The sequence below is a fragment of the Rhizomucor pusillus genome (genome assembly GCF_041956525.1).
Source record: "Rhizomucor pusillus strain CBS 183.67 unplaced genomic scaffold VTP01scaffold_19, whole genome shotgun sequence".
NCBI classification, from domain to species: domain Eukaryota; kingdom Fungi; phylum Mucoromycota; class Mucoromycetes; order Mucorales; family Lichtheimiaceae; genus Rhizomucor; species Rhizomucor pusillus.
In genome coordinates, this window is record NW_027192161.1 from 145,623 (window position 1) to 164,203 (window position 18,581).

At 46.0% G+C, this 18,581-nt stretch overlaps 6 protein-coding genes across 6 annotated transcripts; 3 read left to right on the plus strand and 3 right to left on the minus strand.

The window, feature by feature from the left end:
• Positions 1 to 217: 217 nt before the first annotated feature.
• Positions 218 to 737, minus strand: VTP01DRAFT_3921 (uncharacterized protein; the record flags this gene model as incomplete). The annotated part of the gene is made up of 4 exons (XM_069382546.1): positions 218 to 355; positions 422 to 462; positions 529 to 640; positions 696 to 737. 4 exons carry the CDS (start codon positions 735 to 737, stop codon positions 218 to 220), a joined length of 333 nt encoding a protein of 110 aa, XP_069235855.1.
• A 654-nt stretch (positions 738 to 1,391) lies between these two features.
• On the plus strand, positions 1,392 to 5,216 carry VTP01DRAFT_3922 (uncharacterized protein; the record flags this gene model as incomplete). The annotated part of the gene is made up of 9 exons (XM_069382547.1): positions 1,392 to 1,462; positions 1,526 to 1,557; positions 1,622 to 1,830; positions 1,891 to 1,956; positions 2,018 to 2,567; positions 2,643 to 2,738; positions 2,807 to 4,629; positions 4,695 to 4,859; positions 4,920 to 5,216. The coding sequence occupies 9 exons, from the start codon at positions 1,392 to 1,394 to the stop codon at positions 5,214 to 5,216; spliced, it is 3,309 nt and encodes a 1,102-aa protein (XP_069235856.1).
• Positions 5,217 to 8,747: 3,531 nt separating this feature from the next.
• VTP01DRAFT_3923 (uncharacterized protein) lies at positions 8,748 to 10,360 on the minus strand (the record flags this gene model as incomplete). The annotated part of the gene is made up of 6 exons (XM_069382548.1): positions 8,748 to 9,412; positions 9,472 to 9,539; positions 9,610 to 9,746; positions 9,809 to 9,897; positions 9,964 to 10,219; positions 10,283 to 10,360. 6 exons carry the CDS (start codon positions 10,358 to 10,360, stop codon positions 8,748 to 8,750), a joined length of 1,293 nt encoding a protein of 430 aa, XP_069235857.1.
• Positions 10,361 to 10,582: 222 nt separating this feature from the next.
• Positions 10,583 to 12,120, minus strand: VTP01DRAFT_3924 (uncharacterized protein; the record flags this gene model as incomplete). Its single annotated transcript, XM_069382549.1, has 4 exons — positions 10,583 to 10,738; positions 10,805 to 11,108; positions 11,164 to 11,474; positions 11,539 to 12,120. The coding sequence occupies 4 exons, from the start codon at positions 12,118 to 12,120 to the stop codon at positions 10,583 to 10,585; spliced, it is 1,353 nt and encodes a 450-aa protein (XP_069235858.1).
• Positions 12,121 to 12,592: 472 nt separating this feature from the next.
• VTP01DRAFT_3925 (uncharacterized protein) lies at positions 12,593 to 13,979 on the plus strand (the record flags this gene model as incomplete). The annotated part of the gene is made up of 4 exons (XM_069382550.1): positions 12,593 to 13,085; positions 13,143 to 13,587; positions 13,654 to 13,679; positions 13,747 to 13,979. 4 exons carry the CDS (start codon positions 12,593 to 12,595, stop codon positions 13,977 to 13,979), a joined length of 1,197 nt encoding a protein of 398 aa, XP_069235859.1.
• Positions 13,980 to 14,458: 479 nt separating this feature from the next.
• Positions 14,459 to 18,464, plus strand: VTP01DRAFT_3926 (uncharacterized protein; the record flags this gene model as incomplete). The annotated part of the gene is made up of 10 exons (XM_069382551.1): positions 14,459 to 14,722; positions 14,791 to 14,934; positions 15,044 to 15,228; positions 15,283 to 15,463; positions 15,518 to 15,677; positions 15,737 to 15,843; positions 15,901 to 16,491; positions 16,549 to 18,036; positions 18,093 to 18,361; positions 18,425 to 18,464. 10 exons carry the CDS (start codon positions 14,459 to 14,461, stop codon positions 18,462 to 18,464), a joined length of 3,429 nt encoding a protein of 1,142 aa, XP_069235860.1.
• Between the last annotated feature and the right edge of the window lie 117 nt (positions 18,465 to 18,581).

Genomic DNA, 18,581 nt, shown 5'->3' on the forward strand with positions numbered 1-18,581 from the left:
AATTCTTTAAAACAACGTGTATCTAAGATTTGTTTCTCATTTTGTCAATGCTTTGATAGATGTTGCAACAGAGAGAGATATTATTTATCCGGAAACTTCTCGATTAGAGGAAGCTGCTTGATATTTGGTGATAATGTACAAATGGACAGTAATATGGTAACTATACTGTAAAGCCAATATAAATCGGTTATAGGTGGGTCAGAGTGTAAGAGGATATTCAAGATGATGGAGAGCAACTTGATGATGTCCATATATAGATATTTGCAACAATGCAAAGCAACGACAGCGATCCTGCCTGGGCAACGATAAACCATTTGAATTTAGGATCGAGATCGCCGATATTCCACCAGTTCATCTATTAATTGCATATAGAGTTAATTGACACAAGTAACTGTGTCGAATGTTTGTTTCATCCACTTGCCAGCTTTCGCAAGGATGATGCAAAGACAAGCACGCTGACTCCTACTCGAGTTATTTGTTGTCAATAACACCCGGTCTGGAATTTGTGCGTATCAAGCTTGTACTCACCGAATAAAAAGTGTACTGGCGAGCGACCTACGCCGTGCAGAATCGAGCTGAATAGCGTGAAAGCTACGAAGCTCATTACGCCAAACGAAATGGCATTGTTGAAAAGACGTTCCTTTTACGTTTACGGTCAGAGAAACACGATTCCCTCCTTGAATCCTTGTTTCTACCTGAGAGCTAGTTCCTTCAAATAACGGTGGATCGTAGTCCATGAGTGAACGGGATCACCCTGTTGCTGGCAGAACCGATCTGGTGACACAATGAAGGACATTGGGTGTGGCACCTGAGTTGCACGTGGCCAAATGCACTCAGTACATGATAGTGTGAGGAATTATTGATTCCATGAATAACTTCCAATCGAGGCTGGTATCTAATCAAATGCAGTGTTAATTGCATCATCAATTGAGCAAAAAGTAGGAAATGATAGGAGATAAAGTGTTCTTACATATTTTGCAATATTTACAGTGTAAACATCATATTTCGATAGCATTGAAATCTGTCGAGGTGATCTGAATGTGCAGCAGCGCGGTCTTCTTCCAAGCTTATGGTATAGCGCTTGTTTATGCCACAGAAGCTCTCTACATATCCTTAAACGGCATGGTTACCTTTACAACTATGATGGTAAATCCAGAATGCTGGGTAAGATATTCACTTATGGACCGCTCATGTTGCCATTGTAAATGCTGCAAGTATTAAAAATTGACAGACAGATATGAAAGGAAGCGAAAAGAAAGAATTGCCCAACTCTATTGGACTTCAGAACTTACCCCAAACCTTTAGACTCTTAATTGATGATGAGCCTGTAGGTATATAATGCTGGTTCGTGAGTGGCAGAGGACTCGTTTATTCCTGCATCATTCACTGCAATGAGGGACCGTCGTATCTTTTGGATAGCGACTATTGCATTGCTCGCGTGGCATTGCTCTATAGCTACTGGGTAAATCTCTTTTGCAGGAACGTTTAGCTGTCATCTGACACACAGTTTACTTGCTTTTGCCAGCCTGCCCCCGTTTCCAAGCTTTGGAGGATTTGGTATGTCGTCGCTCAGGCAGCATATTCCGTCATCACAAGGTGTACTCAACTGTTTTCTGCATAGGATCTGCTGTTCCGAAAGTTTATCCAAGTGCCAGACCGTTTTCCATCCCTTACATGCCAAGGGAAGTTGCTCTCATGGAATACTGCCTTGATAACCGCCAGCATCTTGTTTGTCGCCAGCTTTTTCATACTGTCCGCGAATTTTCGTCCAAGATAAAAGACAAGAAGCTGTTGGATCGCGTTTCCCAATATGATACTGAGAAAAAACGTGTAAAGTATATGGTAAAAAGTCATCCAGACTACAAGTGCAACTGATTTGCGTATCTTTAGCATGTTTCTCGATTAGACAAGAGACAAGAGCACGGTGGATTGTCGACTATTGTTGCAACTCTCAGAGTAAGTATTCACAGTAAAAAGGAGATTTGAAGGCTGTTCTCATGCAATAACATCATTCCAGCAATTTGGCGAAGGAAATCAAGAGCAACAGATATTTTATAGAGGAAGAAGCTTCTGCCCTTGTAACAGCATCCCTGATACATCTAGCACATGTCAGCATAGTACTGTGACAACCACTGTTTCTATGGGCAACTGCCAAAATATTACTCCTTCAGTAACCCGCGCAAGAACTACTACGGTGACTGTTTCTGGCTCTGCAATGCCTAGTTGCACATATGCTACACCAAGCTCTGAAGAGGAACGCCCTGTCGGTACTTCGGCAACGTCTGCTAAAGAGACTTGCTCCAAACCCGTTACTGTCACTACAACAGTACCCAAGGCGCCTTTGTCCCCTGAAGAATTGATGTCGACCTGCTCTAAAGTTTACGGACCAATGACTTGTGGAGTGCCTGGACAGTCTTCAACTCCTCTGCCAGCACACACCTGGCACACAGTGGCACCACCTATGATTTCCCTCCCCACGACCTCTCCAAGTATCTCAACTATCACTGGAGAGATACATCCAATGACCTCAGATTCCTCGGTATCCCTTAGCTCTCAGCCAGGATCAGGTAAATCATATTTGCTAGTTTGAAATTTACACCATTATCTAATACGTTCAACTTGCTGGATCGTCCAACTATCAGATACGGTTTCGCTTTCCAGTACCTCTGCGATCTTGCCGTCTACAGGTTCTATCAGCTCGGATCTACCCACAGGAACATCGCCCGCAGCGCCGACCGGTAAGCTTCCTATTGAAATGGTTTGATTTACAGGCGATCGATGTCTAAAAAATGGATCGATCGTTTAGATGCCGTTCCTTCACAGAATGTTCCAAACGGCTCGGCTTCAGACACTTCTGCAACGTCACCTGGCACTACCAGCGCAACACCCTCGATCCCATCCAGTCCTGGATCCACGCCTAGCAGCGGTACCCAGACGCCTAACGATTCCTCTTTAACTTCGCCTGGTCCTAACGGCGCAGCTCCTTTGACACCTTCGGACGACAATGCAAGCAGTTCAGTGCCGTTCAGCCCTGGATCCTCGACAAATGCCGGTACTCAGACACCTAACAGTACCTCCGGCTCTACTGGCACAGCCCCTTCGACGCCTTCAGATGACAGTACGGGCATTCCAGCGCCATCCAGCCCTGGATCCATGCCCAACACCAGCACCCAGACACCTTACGATAGCCCTGCAACTTCACCCGGTCCTACTGACTCAACACCCTCGACACCTTCAGACAACAATGCAGACACTTCAGTATCATCCAGTCCCGGATCCTCTCCCGACAGCGGCACCCAAACACCTAACGGTGCAACTCCTTTGACACCGACAGACAACAATGTGGGCACTTCAGGTCTATCCAGTCCTAGTTCCTCTGCCAGCACCGGCCCTCAGACATCTAACCAACCGACGGATGCAACACCATTAACAAATGCTGGCGCAAACTCACCAGCTGCCTCTCCTACCGGTCCATCATCTCCCAGCGTACCCTCACCAACTCCTAACGGAAATACACCGTCTTCAGGCTCGACCGGTACACAATCGTTAACTTCTCTAGGAACCAGTCCAGGTGCTTCACCATCCTCTCAGAATAACACTGCAGGTTCTTCACCATCACCTTCTCCAACTGACTCAACCGAAGGACAACCATCGACACCTGCAGGAGATATTCCAAACATTTACAGCCCTGCTATCTCTGTAGCATCATCGCAACCAGTACTCGCGCCATCGAGCCCGTCAAGCGGTAGCCCGAGCAATGAGACTCCATTACCTGGTTCTCCGGCTGACACAAAACCAACAACCCCAGCAGATATCTCGCAAAACACATCACCAGGATCAAACGGGACACCAATGTCGAGTAAGCCGGAGGCAGCCATGAGCACTTCAGCGTTCTTGTCAACCACACAAACTGTACCAACGCAGCCCGCCACAACCAAGGTCCATACTTGGCAGCACTCAACTCCGTGCGAGACCAGCACTCTTCCTGTGCCTGAGACATCCTCGCAGTCTGCGCCTTTGCTTTCCACCGCACCACCATCCGATTCACAGTCATCAGTCGCTGCTTCTTCTTCTTCTTCTTTGAGCGCTGGTGACGGCACTGTTGCTACACCGTTTGCACCTGTCGTCTCCAATTCTACGCCTGCAGGAACGAGTCCAAGCCCATCAAGCAGCAGTGGCCCCGCTACGGTCGCTTCAGAAGACGCAACCAGCACGGACGGTCTTCCGCCGCACAGAGGATTTGGAGTCGGTATTTCCGTGGGGGCCGACTTTGAGTTGACTTTCCACACAAACACAAACCAAGTTGCTCAAACCGCGGCCGTGCCTCCTTCTTTGGCTCCTTTGTCACCAGTGTCAACTCCTTCAGGATCAGCAACAGAAACACCTGCCTCTGACAGCAGCGCCTCAACTCCTCCAGCAACCTCTGACGGCAGCCCCTCAGCACCTGAGACTAGCCCAGTTGTGCCGTCTGAAACACTTACAACACCAGTGAACGTCGAGTCCAAGACATCAAGGCCCGTTAGCCCCGTTGCAGTAACAGAGACAGCACCTCAAACTGTCACCACTGTTGTACAAATGTCATCTACAACCACGTTGCCGCCTGCGACTATAACAACAACTTCCCCGGAGGTATGTTTGGTTTATGCATATGCACAGATAATAGATTCAGTTTTCGCTGATGCACGAACGTTTAGAGCACCACTACGTACTGCTTCCAGATGCCTCAAGGAGGACCTGTAACATGCTTACCAGCTAATCAAATCCCCAAGCCCACGCCTCCAGCGCAACTTGACGATAAGAAGGAACAAGAAGGAGAAGATGAAGAACAGGACGATTGTGAGACCGACGATCTGGGCCATGTATGTACCTAAGTCTTTGAATTTGATTGTGATATCTTGTATCTAACTTGGCCCTTTAAGATTGTCTATGCTACGGACAGTAACATCGAGGAACATGAAAAACACTGGAAGGATGGTAATCATGAATGGAGATGGGAGAAGCAGCAGGACGAAGAAAACGATTATGACGAGCATCAAGATGAAGACGAAGATGACCAAGACGATGATAGCGGGGACGACGAGCAAGAGTGGAGTCCAAAGAAGAGCAGCCACTCCACGGGTCACAAGAAGAAGGGCAAATGGTCAGAAAAGGGATCCTTTGGCAAAAAGCTCAAGGCATGGAACAAGAAGAAGAAGATCAGCAAATTGACCAAATAATCGCTTCTTCCTCCTACTATATTCTAAATTCTCTTTCGTTTTGCATTTTCTAGAAGTTGTTCAATACATTTTTTGTTGTTGTTATCGTTGTTGTTTACTAACTTTTCTTGTAATAAATTGATGTAATACAAGCTTTTTTCCTTGTACTTTGCGGCTATGAACAAAGATGTTTGCTTCGTCTGTCATGAACTTTAGCGATTATGAAGGAATTCTTTCAAATCCTTTTGTAAGGCCAATCTTGCATTTTGCGCGTCATTTAGACATGCAAGTGCGCTTGAGTAGGTGAGCATCCCAGCATTTCGAGGGTGAAGCAAAACAGACAGAAAATATCAACCCTGCTTCCTCCTCCATGGATTCACCATTCAATCTGCTCTTACAATGTGTCCTTCTTTGAGTCAACTTCGTTTTATAAAGATGTGTAATCTTCAAGTTCGACACTGAAACAACGCGTATCTGCACAGCACTGTCCCTTAGACAGAGTTACTATGACGCGTAGTCAAGTATCACCTTTTCAAATCCACTAGGCCAGAGTAGAGGCTGCTTACCCGTTGCACAGGTACAGACCAGCCTGAATCTCGAGTGACAGTAGTTTCACCAAGGAAGCTGCCTTTCGTCAGAGTGAGATGACACGTAATCAAACTCGCCCTTTCCACAGACTGCGTTCGATTGCCAAGGGCGACATACAAAGCAACAACATGAGAGATCTACAAATGGAAGTTTTCTCCCACAGCACTGATAGTCAAATCCCGAAAATCGGGATCAGCTGTCGTTTCCGTCGCATTGTCGCTGATGTACAGAGTGCGATCACTTGTCAGGAGGATTCGCTTCAAATAGACAGGCGGAACAAAACTGCGTGTCTAGTTGACATACTCCTGCTTGCGAGTGTTGATGTCTGCATAGCTGTCGTTTACTCAAGTCCTTCCTGCTTCTCACACAGCTGCACTTTCACAGTATCCTTTCTATTGTGCAGCCACCTTCTTTCCTGTCTTTTCCCAGCTACGACAGCAACTGCAAGCACTCTTCGATATACCGATATAGCTTCTTTAACTTTGGATGTACTATGAGGATGTTCATCCGGTAAGAGTTTTTGGTCGCTTGGTCATTTCTAGAGAGAGAACCTTGCATGCCAACCTTCAACGTTTTCTCAACTTTCGCTCTTTGCCATGAAAGCTGATAGTGCATACATGCATGCTGCCAGCCTATAGCGTTGATACCTGGAGCGAGTCTTGGTAGATATTGTAATTTCAAGCGTCTTGTAACATTTATGTCCATGGAAACATTTCGGCCTGGAGGAGGAAAGTACTTCTCCAGAAAAGTGCACGGTGCATAGAAGAGACGGAATTCAAAGCCAGACTGATCTTCTTGACAAAAGGGACGGCAAGCGAACCTTTGGAAGCAAGTCACCCATCAAAAAAGCTATAAATATCCCCTCTTTCCTCCAACCTTTTTCTTTTCTTTTCTTTGGGAAAGCTGGAAGTTCCAGCTCTTCTGATTGGACGCGTGCATACCACCACTACCACTTCGCATCTAGCTATTTCGGACCTCTTTTCAGCGATGATGTTTGCGATCGAGTGAAGCTGGAGTGCACGTTGGGGACTGATCTGTGCCGCCTCCTCGTGATGGTCCCTGGATATATTGTTGGTTTCTTGTCGACGTGAGCTGAACGGCACTGCTTGTTAGAATTTAGAAGCTTTTTGTCTTTAAATAAAGATTGTTTTCGTTTAAACCTTCTCATGTTCTTGTCTAGTTTAAAATAATGAATAAAGATTAGCTCTTGTAAAAAGTACTCTCCGCCTACCTTGTGTTGCCTTGTGCTGTCTTGTGAGTGTTGCGTGCTTCGAGAGCATCCTTTTGCGTTGACCGATAGCAAGATTGCGTTTGCCCAATCCCCATTGAGCGTGCGATCACTATACACAATGCCCGTTTGCTTTCACGCGTTCTTTTCTTCAGTTTCCCTCTGTAGACTGCTGTAAAAGTTGCTTACGCGTCGAGTCAATCAAAAATGTTACCCTGGCAGTCAAGATAAACCTTTGCCTTCCAGCAGCGGATGGAGCTTCTGTTGCGAGATAGGCTCTTCTTTGCAACGTTTTGTGCAAGGTCTGCAGTCAACGCGTTTCCTAACTATTGCCGGCGTTGTCATCTAGATCTCTGTAGCTTTTTTTGACCTAGATTCCTTAACGTTGGCTACAGCTCGTTACTACTTTCAAAATCTCCTTTGGAAGGCGCAATTTCACGTGCCTACGAAAGGTTTTTCCCTCGTTTTCCCAGCCTCGCTTTCCCAGCCCTCAAGTCCTTACTATTCACTTACTTTTCTTTAACTGCGTGCATATTTTGATGTGATATTCTGTTTCTTCACGCTTCAAGGATTCCGTACGTATGCATCGCATCGTCGTACGACGATTATGCGTTGACATTGATTGTAACATGCACGGACAACACCGCGTCGTCAATTCAAGCACCGCTGCGTCGAACTGACAATCTGCATGCCAGTTACTTTGGTTCCTGTTTGTTGTCATGAAGAAACTGCAGAAGATATCTTTAGAAATGGGCATTTTCATTGATAATTAGTTTCAGATGATTGAAACTCAAAAAGAGACAATGGAGTAAGTGAAGGGTATTATATGATAGCGCGAGACATAGGTTAACTTAATGATGGTACATTATGAATGAGAGCTGAGGAAGATTTTCTTGACAAAAACTCCCTATCAAGCATCGACGATGTCCAAGAGCTTGATAAGAATGTAGCAGATCACCGAAGGGTAGGCTTTCTAGCTGATCGAAACATCGCTGGAAATATCTAAATTGTCTATAATACATGATACTGATGCCCTGGGACTGCTGCGTCTGTTTCTGGATTATTGATATTATGATATACGCAACGTCAACCATCACTGGATTACGGGATGGTCTCCATACCCTTTTCATCGTTACCCCGACTGCTGTGGTTTCAGGAACGCTACGATTTGTGGCGTTTTCAAAGGAAAGGCTGTTTCCGCATTTGTGTGAAGGGATATTCGACCTTTTCTTTTGAGGGCACTAAGTGCACCTATTTCAAGATGACCGTGAAGCATAAATACATTTATCAATTTATTGAGCTCATGGACTCAGATTCCAACGAAGGAGACTGATATATGGGGGAGTCTCAAATGTTTGTACGACTGAAGTAAACTTACTAGAATCATACTGTGTGTTTGATATGCAGTTAATTGCTATGCGTGCTATAAACTCATTCAATGCAGAATCGGGTACCACTATCGCACATAGCAACAGGTGTACCCGCACCAACGAAAACTAAGAGAGTCGAGCCATCCGAAGCATTTAGACATTCTTCCATCCACTTTTCTATATGACATATTTAATATCTCGTCATTCTCCTATCTATTTCAATGTCTTTTTTAATTAATTTAATCCTTCCATAATCTTGCCTGAATGCTTGCTCTTAAGGCGCATTCACATGATTCGAATACACGTAAAAATCCAAGACTGTATTTTGTCGTTGTCATAATTATTTGCGATGCAGCTTCCTTTTGTCTAATTTATAAAATTCTCATAAGGCTCCATGACATCTACTTGCATGGAGGGTTCCTGGACGGTTGGTTGGATGTTGCTTTCTGGCTGGTAAAGGCAAGAATACTCGGGTTTGTGATCAGGTAAGAGACCTGGCGTGAAACTGTAATTGTATGTCTGTTCATGCAACTGCCATCGACCTCTTCGGCGTAACGGATGCTCGTCATCGGTGGTGGTAGCAAACGTTTCTCGATTAATCGATGCTGGGTCGCTCAGTTCGACGTTGTCACCAACAACGACTTCAACAAATATCGTGTAGCTTCGCATATCATTGACAATGGCGCGCATCCAGCCACGGATCTTTTGTGTAGCATTGACAGCCAACGGTTGTTTGAACAAGAATCGTACTTGCTGCCAGTGTGTTCGCTCTGCTGCCGGGCCGGTAGACATCTCGATCGTAGTGCCAGTGTTTTCAACGGGCACATCGTACGGTGGAGGTGCAAAAATGAGATCGAACCAGCCTGCAACGCCGTGCATCAAACCAGTGTATCCCGCATTCCAGTTGAACGGCATGGTAATATCATGAAGCTCCGGCAAAGTAACTGTCGAAAAGTCTACGGCGTATGTGTCCAAAATTGTGGGTGTTGTAATGAGGTTTCGATGATCAAAGTGCCCAACAACAGGCATTCCTTTGCAGAGATTTAGTCCGCACGATATCACAAAGTGTAGGATCGATAACTGCATTTACCAAACATCTCATCAATAGCATCCTTGTAGAGAGGTGATAAATCGACCCCGTAAAATGAGGTCTGCTCCCTGGTTGAATAAATACATGTAAATATGCAAAATACAGCAACAAAATTTAGCATGACAACCGTTGCATTACCAAAATCGCGCTTTAGCCATAGTCTCGCTCCAGAGCGTAGCATCCGTAAACGGCGCAAGGTAAATGTTGCCTTTGGAAGGAAACAATGCTCCTCCAGGTTTTAGGTATTTATCCCGTGCATGAATAAAGCTCTCTAACTTGAGAGCATGCATCAGTTAAGCCCGTTTTATCCTCTTTCAAGCTATCGATGATTACTTGCCATGCGTTCGTGGAAGAGCAGAACACCGATAGGCTCCGAAACAATAGTGTCAACTTGAGGAATGGGCAAATCGGGCTGCTCGATCTTGGCTGCAACAGCAAAACATTGTTATTTTCTTTCTATCCACATCGAGACGCGAAAAAAGTATAAATTACCATTGATGACGGTGATCTTGTCCTTTACAAACTGGTTCTTGTTGGGCGACGTTATCAGCTTGTCCATCTTTTTAGCCATGCCAGACGCCTCGACCGCGTACACTTGACGCGCTCCCGCTTGCACTGCAAAGTACGACAAGATACCGGACCCGGCGCCTACATCCATGACGAGCTTATTGTCAAAGCACTTTGGTCCGTTCAGCAGAATGGCAGATCGGTACGTCGATGTTCGGACCGTGTCCTGCAGCATGTTTTGCTGTTCGCCCCGTTTTTAGTTTCAACGTTGTCGTGGTAACCAGGTCCTGTCCAACAACTGCACCTGATGCTGCAACATGGCATAGTATCCAAAATATTGTGGATCGCGATGTTCCACGCCTGGTTTCTGATTTTCCTCCATGTTGCAAAAAAAGAGAAAGAGAAAAAAGTTTCGGAGAAAGGCAACATCCTTTCCGACGAGCTTCTGACACAGAACATGATGCATGCATTGCTGTCAGAATTTTATGGAATTTATGTACTAGATTCAAACGAGACGGATATAATTCATGATGACTATGAGAACGTATAGAACCTAAATTCGGGGGTACACAACGAGGAGTTGAAACACAACAAAGAATTATATCTAGAGTCGATCTGCCTTTCTCTTTTGTCCTCGGATAGTCGATGATTGCTTCATCTCCTCCTTCGCTGCAGCTTCCTTCTCCTTCCACAATGCTAGTTTAGCCTGAAACGTCTTTTGATGATAACGGGCACGCTCATCCGTAGCGAAGCGGAAAGGCTGCAATGTTTTATCCAAATTGTTAGTAGGAAATAAACTTGGCAGCTTTTCCCAATAGTTGCGTACCTGAACCTGAAGACGTGAATGGTTTGTCTTTTGTTTCTTTGTCACAGGCTCCGTCGTTTCCTGCTGGGAACATTCTTGTTCGTCAGGATGCTCGTGTCGGGTATAGCTTTTCACGGTATGAGTTGATCGTTGCAAAGCGGTAGAAGACTGTTGACCAATCCGATCGTGTCTAGTACTTTGATGATATGTTCCAATATGTGTGCGAACCGCTCGAGATCGAGTGGCATCTCCTTGTTTCCTTTGAGAATTTTCCTGGGAGCTTCCTTCTCTTACTCGGTTCTGACTGCGAGAAGAAGACGAAGTACTGTAAAAGGAACTTTAGCAAGTATTCTTTGGTTCGCAGCACATATGGGGTTTACCTCGCGTACGACTGTTGGCTGCTCAAATGACTTGATGATCCTGATCGAGTGGATAACTTCGATGAAGATGTCCGTGGTGGTACTCGCTGTGAAGTTTTGCTTATGCCTCGCTTTGCATTTGATCTGGTGGTATTGGACAGAAAATCTGAACTACTGTTTCCACTGTTGCCAAGGCCGCGTAGGTACATGTTGATTCGTTCTGCCATGGATATGTATCTTTCTCCTTCACCGAGTTCTTCGCGTATCTCATCCAATGCGTTGATTTTAGTAGTCGACCGGAAAGTAGGTCTGTGCGATTTTGAGGCGACTCTCTAAAGAGGAGCATATGAGTTTGATAGCTGATCCTAGACAGGATTCACGCCTGTACGGGCATACCGGAACTGTTATTGGTTTGGGATGGTCATTTGTGTGTGCTGCACGATGCTCTAACCCTTCTCGATTTGTGCGACTCTCAAAGGAAGCCGTGACCCGCATGTACGAAGGCAATTCTGCTGGTTGAGCTTTGATGGATGTGGATTGCTGCTGCTGAACCTTTCTATCTTGGTCTCCTCCGTCGCGAAGCTTTTTCTTCTCTCCTTGCGCAAGTGTCCGCTTGCGTGTCATTATCTCGTCCCAGTCTCGTGCTGTTCGATATTCTCCTTGGCGCTCCTCCTGCCGAGCGTAGCCTTCATCAGCTACTGCAGGTTTGGAGGGTGAGCCAGTAATGTAACTCGAAAGCGGCGTGGATCGCGATATCTTTGTAAGACGCTCTTCAGACGCAGGAGTCCCATGGGCGAGATTGTGGGGAGGAGACTCTTGCACTAAGGAACGGTACAATTCGTCATTGTATTTTTGCAAATGCCGAGAAGAGCTGCTGTGCTGCGGCGAAGTGTGTTCAGAACTTCCTGCTATCGACGCTGGATACCGTCCGTTATCGCTTGTATTTTCGTCGTTGATTGATAGTTGGAGGTCTGTCATGGTAACAACAGGTGAAGAGAGAAAAGGTTCAGGGCGGTCTGTGCAGGCGGAAAGACGCGAGGAGGCAAGAGAAAAATTGGCGGATCGCGTATCACAATTTGTTCCCAGCATGACTGAAGATGGGCAAAAGCCTGTTTTCCACTGGTAAAGGCATCGTATACAAAATCGTTTTCTCCAGAGTCATCTTTTGACGCTGAGAGGCGTTGAAGTTTGCAGGTAAGAATATCCACATTGGAAATATGTTGCTAGGACTCTGTGAATAAATGAAAAAGTTATACACGCGAACATCGCAGTATAAATGCGGCCAGACTTTGTTCTGAATCCACTAATTGTTTAATAACACTATGTACTAAGTAAGAGTGCAATTGTGCAAGGAAATTGTAGCCAGTCGCGCCGAGAGCCCTTTTTCATCTGGGACTTTGCAGGGGACTTTGGTACGACCTTGAGCCAAGACCAGTTTCAGCTTGTCAAAATGACAAATGGCAAGCAAAGGGAACCTGAGCAGCAGCAGCAGCAAAGACAGCAGGGTGGTGGTCTTCCGAGCAGTGTGACCATAGTCAACGAGTCGACACCTCTTGTCCAGCATGGGCGATCCAATAATTCGCGTTCGGGTTCGCAGCAGCGGCATGCAGTTCGTGTATTGTCTCTAAGCACAGAGCCGTTTTTGCGCAAGAAGGAACTCACGGGGATCGCAGTTCTAACAGTGTCTGCTACAGCTCTAGCAGCCAGCTCGCTTTTTGTAAAGTTATCTGAAGCTCTCTCGTTAAACTTTCTGGAGATCGCGTTTGCACGAGCAAGTTTGCAAACTGCTTTTGCACTTGTTGGCTGCATTTTTCTTACGATCAATCCACTCGGTCCCGACGCTCGCGTGCGAATATGGCTTTTGACCCGAGGTTTCGTTGGAGCCATTGGTATTCTCTTGTTCTATTACAGTTTGTCCAAGCTGGCTTTAGCTGAAGCGACAGGTAATACAATATTATCTCAAGTACCGTAACCCTACTTATACTCTATCCCTGCGGCAGTCTTGTTTTTCCTCGGTCCTGCTTTTACATCCGTTTTGCTTGGCATATTCACCAATGAACCGTTCACGCTATTTGAAGGCTTCTGCACAATCTTTTGCACTGCAGGCGTCGTCCTTTTGATACAGCCACCGCAAATATTTGGATGCACGTCGGATATATCTGACTGCATGGAAGGTCACGCTAAACGAGCTTCTTCGGTCGCCTGCGCGTTGCTAGGAGCTGTCATGTCGGCTGTGGCATACATTACCGCCCGGAAATCCGGACGAGGAACCCACTTTATGGTGCATGCTTTCTACACAGGATTCGTCACGAGTGTACTGTGCATTGCTGGTTTGGCTGCAACCGGGTCATACACATTCACCAAAGACTTGACCTCAAAGCAATATATTCACCTGGCCTCGGTGGCAGCATTGTCATGCATTGGACAAACGTTCCTCAACAAAGGGTAAAAGTTATACGTGTGTGATCTGCGTATTTGGATGAATAATAACTGTGCATTCTTCTTCTTCAGGCTCAAGCTGGCACCACAAGGACCAGGTAAACGATACCTATATCAACATTGGATCAAAAAGTTTTCTCCTATTGATGTTGCATTTTCCGATAGGAATATTGTTGCAAATGGCAGAAGTTGTTTTTGCGTTACTTTTTGGGATCGACGTTCTGCACGAATATCCAAATACCTACAGCCTTCTCGGATCAGCGCTTATCGTGGGAATGACCACTGCTTTGAGTGTGCACAGATGGCAGACGGCTGCAAGTTTGAAAATCAGCAATAGGACCCGTCAGCAACGACATTCCAGAGGAGAACGACCGGAAAGCGTTGCTGACGATGTGTGATTTAACCAGACGACTCTTGATGATATAGCTCATTGATACCTTTTTTTTTTCATCTCTACGTCCGTGGCATCCACACATCATACTCTGAGCGCGGTTCTTGCTCTCTCTCTTTTTTCACACACACACGCACGCACGCACATACTTTGCCACATTAATGGTTTACTTGTAAGTTGTTTCCACGACTCACACTTTACATATCCAGCACATACTGCCACTTTGACGACGCGGTCGCGTCTGCAAGATTCCAACGTTTCAATTACACTACACTGCAAGCCAACCAAGCAGATAATTGAATAGACAATAAATGCTTCCTTTACACTCAAAAGACAAAAAAAAAATGCCGAACGCATTTTCTGTGAGATGCATATTTCCTTTTACGGATGTTTACAAGCAGCTTCCGAAAAATCAAGTGGATCTTTTTTTTCCTTCAGAGATGAATTACGCTTTTTTCTTCTTCTCCTTTTCACTTATTCCCAATTATGATTACAACAGCCAGTCCATCCCCTTTGCAGGAACGAAGAAAGAGCGGCAGCGGTTTTGGAGGCGGGTCATTTATTCACAGCCACGGCACTAAAGTGTTTATGCGGCCGCGCCTGGACGGTGTACAAGATGCCGTGGCCCAAGCGCGATTCAACGAGAAGCGCTGGGTATGGATCCAGGACGACCAGAATGCGTATCTTCCTGCACATGTTGTTAAAGAGCACGGAAACAACCTGGTGGACGTGGAATTGGAAAATGGATTGGTAAAGATTGTGCTGCTATCGCAGAGAAATGTAATCGACATTGTGTTACTGAACAACAGGTTACGTAGACGCGTACAATCTCTACGGAGCAAATGTTCCCTATGAACCCACCCAAGTTTGACATGGTGGATGATATGGCTGAGCTGACGCATTTGAATGAACCATCGGTAGTACATAACTTGACCGTTCGCTACCGTGCCAAGCAAATCTACGTAAGTAAATATAATATGTACCGAGAATGTTAAAGGACAAACAGTGAAAAGGGGGATCGTCCCAAAGATGGAAAGTTAAGCTTACATATTTCATTTTGAACCCGTGCAGACTTACTCTGGTCTCTTTCTCGTGGCTGTGAACCCGTATCGCGAATTGCCCATCTACTCTGATGAATACATTCGATCCTACAAAGGCCGACGGCGTGGCGAACTCTCCCCGCATATCTACGCAGTGGCCGACCAGGCATATCACGACATGGTGCAAGACAGAGAAAATCAGTCCATTTTAATCACGTGAGTAGCACATATGTTATCTAAAGTTGTCATCACTCAACGTTCTTCCTACAGCGGTGAATCCGGAGCTGGCAAGACCGAAAATACAAAGATTGTTATACAGTACCTTGCATCCGTGGCTAGTTCAAGCAATAAGACGACCAACCGGTTGGAGCAACAAATTCTGCAAGCAAATCCAATCCTTGAAGCATTCGGCAATGCACAAACCATTCGAAACAATAACTCGTCCAGATTTGTAAGCATTTGCAATTTCTGTTTTGAATATTTTCGCTGCTAACGCCTCAACCAGGGCAAATTTATCCGCATTGAATTCAACATGCGAGCACAAATCTGCGGTGCCAACATTGAATGGTATCTGCTTGAAAGATCGCGTGTGCATCACCAGTCTCCAAAGGAACGAAATTACCATATCTTTTATCAGTTATTGAACGCCGACGAGGCCACAAAAGGTAGCACGAGAAACGCTTCAAGTACGCAGTGTTGTGACTAACAAGCCATTTCAAAAAAGAAAAACTGCTGCTTGGAGGAGGCACACCAGCGGATTACGGCTTCACAAAGAACTCTAAAACGACCATCGAAGGAGTGGACGACGCAGCCGAGTATCGGAATTTGATGGTAAAGTCCAATTACTTTGACGTTATATACGGCTTAAACTGATTTAAGTTTCTACAGAAAGGACTGGATATTATGGGTTTGTCCGAGAAGGAAATATTCGATCTGTTCCGCATAGTTGCAGCTGTCCTTCACCTTGGCAACGTTGTTGTCACACCCGATTACCGCGGCGACCGTGCAGATATCCGAGACTTTGCTTCCATCGAGCGCGTCTGCCACCTACTCGGTATTCCTGCTCAAGATTTCAAAAAGAGTTTATTGTCCCCAAGAATCAAGGCTGGCCGAGATTGGGTCAACCAAGCAAAGTCACCCTCGCAAGTTACAGCCACGCTTGATGCTCTCGCAAAAGCGCTTTACGAGAGAAACTTTGCCAGTCTGGTGACACGAGTCAACAAGGCAATTGATGGACAGAAGAACAGCGACAAGATGGGCTTTATCGGCGTACTCGATATTGCCGGTTTCGAGATCTTTGAAGTCAACAGCTTTGAACAATTGTGCATCAACTACACCAACGAAAAGTTGCAGCAGTTTTTCAACCACAACATGTTTGTGCTGGAGCAGGAAGAGTACCAAAAGGAGAAGATTGAATGGAACTATATCAACTTTGGCTTGGATTTGCAGCCAACGATCGATTTGATTGAAAAGACAAACGTGAGCAAAAATCAAACTATGTCTCTCTCTTTTCTGCTGACCTCCGTTTTTCTGTAGCCTATCGGTATTCTATCGTGCCTTGAAGAGGAATGCTTTGCGCCCCGCGGGACTGACAAACGATTCCTGGAGAAACTCAACAAGCTCTGGAGCAGCGAAGATCCAGAGAGTAAATATGTGCCTCTGCGATTCAAGGAAGGTTTCGTTGTCAAGCACTACGCTGGCAAGGTTGAATACTCCACGGAAGGATGGATTGATAAAAACAAGGATCCGCTCAATGAAGATATCACGCGTCTGCTTGCTCGCTCAACCCAGAGCCACGTAGCAAGTCTATTTGAAGAGTATCTCTCTTCGGACAACGACGATCAAGGAAGCAACTCGGCACTTGCGTTGCTTAGACTGCGCAAAGGCACAGGTTCCTTCCGCACTGTCGGCCAGCGTCACAAGCAGCAGTTGTTGTCCTTGATGAACACTCTGTATCTTACGCATCCTCACTTTGTTCGCTGTATTCTTCCTAACGATCGCAAACGGCCCGGGGAAATCCAGTCGCAGCTCGTCCTCGACCAACTGCGCTGCAACGGTGTGCTGGAAGGCATCCGAATTTGCCGCAAAGGATTCCCCAACCGGCTATCTTTTGCCGATTTCCGGAAACGATATGAGGTTCTATGCCCCAACCAACTCACACCCAACTGTTTCATCGATGGCCGGAGCGCGTGCCAAATTCTGCTGGATGCGATGCAGTTGGACCCAGAGAAATACCGTATCGGTACTACGAAGGTGTTTTTCAAGGCAACCGTGCTCGCTGAGCTGGAAGAGCTGAGGGATCGTCAACTTTCGGAGTACATGACCGGATTCCAGGCAATGTGCCGCGGATACCTAGCAAGGCGGCGCATGACTAAATTTGCGCGACAAACAGAAGCAATCAAGGTGATCCAGCGGAATGCAAGGATCTACGTGACGTTGCGAGAATGGCCGTGGTGGAAAGTATACGCCAAGCTCAAGCCGCTGAACGTTGCATATCGCACGGAAACTCAATTGAAAGAGCGAGATCAAAAGATTGCAGCCTTAACGAACCAGCTCAAGGAACGCGACGAAGAAATACAAAAGCTAACGCAGCGCAACCAAGAGCTTGAGACGCGGCAAGTCGATTATCAAGATGTAGTAAAGAATCAGCAGGCGATGGTGCGAGAATTAGAGGAAAGCAAGGAAGCACTTGTGGAGAAGCTCACGGGATCAGAGGAGCGCGTGGATGAATTGATGCAGGCACTTGAAGCAGCGCAGCAAGAAAATGCGGCGCAAGCATCGATGATTGCAAGGCTGCATCGAGATATCAGAGAATGCAGCGAAGACAATGACAAGTTGGCGCAAAAGTGCGAGACGCTCTCTGCAAGAGTGGAGTATCTGGAGAACAACAACGCGACGCTCAAGAGCGAACACCAAGATTTAAAGAAGGAACACACAGAACAAGTGGAACGTCTGCAGCGGGAGCTGGAGGTGCAGCAACAGGATGTTGTGACGCGCCTGCAAGCCAGGATCTCGCAGCTGGAGGTAACAAGTGGTCTAAATGCAAAAGGGGGTATATTTGTTGATTTCATTGTACATAGTCCGAGAACCAACAACACCAAAAACAGCTAGCAGAAGCGAATGCACAAGCGACCAAATACGAAACCGAGCTGGAGAAGCAGCAGCAAGAGAGCCGCGATGCTCAAGAGAAATGTCAAGAATTGGAGAAAGAGATTGCAGCGCTGCGAGAGTCGTCAGCAACTGAACTTGAACGGTGGCAGGACAAACACAGCAAACTCCATTCGGACTGGCGAGACCTTGGCAAGCTCATCCAGTCGGAGGCATCCGAAGCAAGAAATCGGGCACAAAGGTATTTTCCTTCTTCGTGTTGCCAAAACTACACTGTAGCTTACCGTATTTAATCCATTTACAGACTCCAAGATGCTTTGGCGAAACTGGATCTAGTTTTATAATAATATCTACGCCTTACAACATAATTTATATTTTGATTTTTAACTCCAATGCCCTTCTTCCCTGTAATACATTTTTTGATGGATAGCGTTTTGCTGCATGATTAAAAAAGGAACAGT